Source organism: Sprattus sprattus (assembly GCF_963457725.1).
Source record: "Sprattus sprattus genome assembly, chromosome: 3".
Taxonomy (NCBI): domain Eukaryota; kingdom Metazoa; phylum Chordata; class Actinopteri; order Clupeiformes; family Clupeidae; genus Sprattus; species Sprattus sprattus.
Window position 1 is genome coordinate 48,384,632 of NC_137922.1, and position 2,500 is coordinate 48,387,131.

The 2,500-nt window shown below is 47.8% G+C and overlaps 1 protein-coding gene across 2 annotated transcripts in view; it reads right to left on the bottom strand.

Annotated features, from left to right (window-relative positions):
• tanc2b (tetratricopeptide repeat, ankyrin repeat and coiled-coil containing 2b) overlaps nt 1-2,500 on the bottom strand; it is a gene marked incomplete at its 3' end in the record, with an annotated part of 152,208 nt that overhangs the window by 88,593 nt on the left and 61,115 nt on the right. For both annotated transcript variants that reach the window (XM_080835154.1, XM_080835153.1), the window contains exon 4: nt 507-698. In XM_080835154.1, the coding sequence (XP_080691280.1) occupies nt 507-698 (192 nt within the window). The remainder of the gene's footprint in view (nt 1-506; nt 699-2,500) is intronic.

Here is a 2,500-nt window from a genome sequence, read left to right on the forward strand (position 1 = left end):
CAGACTAGAACAGGCATGTTACATCAGAAACGTAAGCCAGTATAGATCAGGCCTTTAACACCAGTAGAGTGATATGCCAGTCTGAATCAGTCATTCAACATTAGAACCAAGAGCCAGTCTGGATCAAGAATGTATCATCAGCAGAACCATGAAACCGTAACGTTTAGCGTCTGCTAAATGACTAAATGTAAATGTAAATGTAACACAGACCAGGTTATTCCATCAGCATCACACCAGGAAAAACATACAAATACGAGCTTCCATTTCATTCCTTTACTACTCGGCCCCTCTCCAACCCTGCTGAAACTCAATGTTCCAGAATGCAATTCCAGAGCGGCATACCTCTTTTACTCGAGCTTCCACATCCTGCTCTCCAACTCTAATAAAACTCAGTCCCAGAATGCAATTCCAGAGCGGCATACCTCTTTTACTCGAGCTTCCACATCCTCCTCTCCAACTCTAAAAAAACCTCAAAGTCCCAGAATGCATTGTGCAGAGTGGCGTACCTGTTCCCACGATCTTGCGTCCCGGTTGCAGCCGAGCCCCGGCGTGCTGGTGGGCGAGGAGTGGGGAGGAGGGGAGCGAGCGCGACACCCCCTCCATCATGCGCACGTGCTGCAGGCCCTCCACCATGGCCAGGGGTGGCGGCACCGCGTAGTCCGGGTCCCCAAACGCACAGTCGCTGTCCACACTGCCACCTGCAGGACGGGAGGGGGAATCACAGCAAAGGGAGGTAAGCTATCCGAAATGATGGGGCTACTTGGATAACCCTGAGACCGTGATCACCATTGCTACAGATAAACAACAAATAAACAAACATGTCCTGGCAGGATGTCTGCCTTCCCCGTCCCAGACTGCAGACGGCCCTAAAACAGATCCAGACCCAAATCTGAGTGATCCAGACCCAAATCTGAGTCTGCTGCCAGGAGGAGCTGGGATGCACAGGAGATGGGCTGATGACGAACTGCAGTGATTGAATGGACCTCAATGTACACTCAGAACAGCACGGCACAGCGCTATCTACACTGTTATCTGCAATACTAGCTAAACTTTTATCAACATTGCTATCTACACTGCTATCTACTCATTACTGTACTGTCACATACAGAACGAAGAGGCTCCCAAAGGCAGAGTAAACACAACAGGACACATTTTTAAAGACTAAACCAGGAGGACAGTTTTGTGGATTACAGCATGGTTGGCCAGCAACAATCATTGAGGCAAAGTTGCAGATGTTTGGTCAAAAACTAGAACGTTAACTTTCTAACAGCCAACAGACTTAAGGAATAGAACTGAAGTATATTTCCTGGTTAAATTGCTGGTTCTCGTGCATCTCGTTTGCTTGTTAACGTTTGGACGTGGCTTCCCTCAGAGTCACACATACGGACACTGAGGAACTGAGGGACCAAGATCTCCTGTTCAGATTGTGGCTGATTAAAATGACACCTTTCTTAACGACCACCTTCCGGACAATGCTTACGGAGGAGCAGGGGTCAGAGTGAAGCTGAGGGGGAAAACGTCTTTCAGACACACACACACACACACACACACTCACAAACATATTATTTGCATGTCATACTCTAAAAGCAGATATTGCTATTAACATGTCTGTGTACATGTTATGCTTAATGTGAAAAACGGTAAAAACGGTATGCTTCTTCTGGGGATTTCGGGATGTAAACATTTACAGCAGTGTGGTGTGCAGTGGCTCCATTATCACCCAGCCTCCTCCTCTGAGGAGGGGAGCAGCGTCCTGCTCATTATTCTGTGTGTGTGTGTGTGTGTGTGTGTGTGTGTGTGTGTGTGTGTGTGTGTGTGTGTGTGTGTGAGTGTCATGATCCTGGGGTGACTTTGACAGCACTGCGGGAGAGCACCTCAAACTGAGCAAGTCATTACCCCCTGAGCCAAAAATATCCCGCCCCTGCCCTCTGGTGTGTGTTTGTGTGTGTCTGTGTGTTTGTGTGTGTGTTTGTGTGTGTCTGTGTGTTTGTGTGTGTGTGTGTGTTTGTGTGTGTCTGTGTGTTTGTGTGTGTGTTTTTGTGTGTCTGTGTGTTTGTGTGTGTCTGTGTGTTTGTGTGTGTCTGTGTGTTTGTGTGTGTGTTTGTGTGTGTCTGTGTGTTTGTGTGTGTGTGTGTGTCTGTGTGTTTGTGTGTGTGTGTGTGTGTGTGTGTGTGTGTGTGTGTGTGTGTGTGTGTGTGTGTGTGTGTGTGTGTGTGTGTGTGTGTGTGTGTGTTTGTGTGTTCCTTTGCACAATATGTTCGTCATTTGAAACTGAGGACAAATGTGTTCCCGGCTTTAAGGCGGGTGGCATCTGGGGAGTTAAGAGCGTGCCTGTGTCTATGTGGGATTCCAGTGTGGCTGGTTGAAGCTGGCATGTGGATCAAATACTGATCGACGCCAATCTGAGCAAACCGATATGGAAGGCCTGCAGGTTCAGTAAACAGACACACACACAAACACACATACAACACACACACACAAACACACACACACACACACA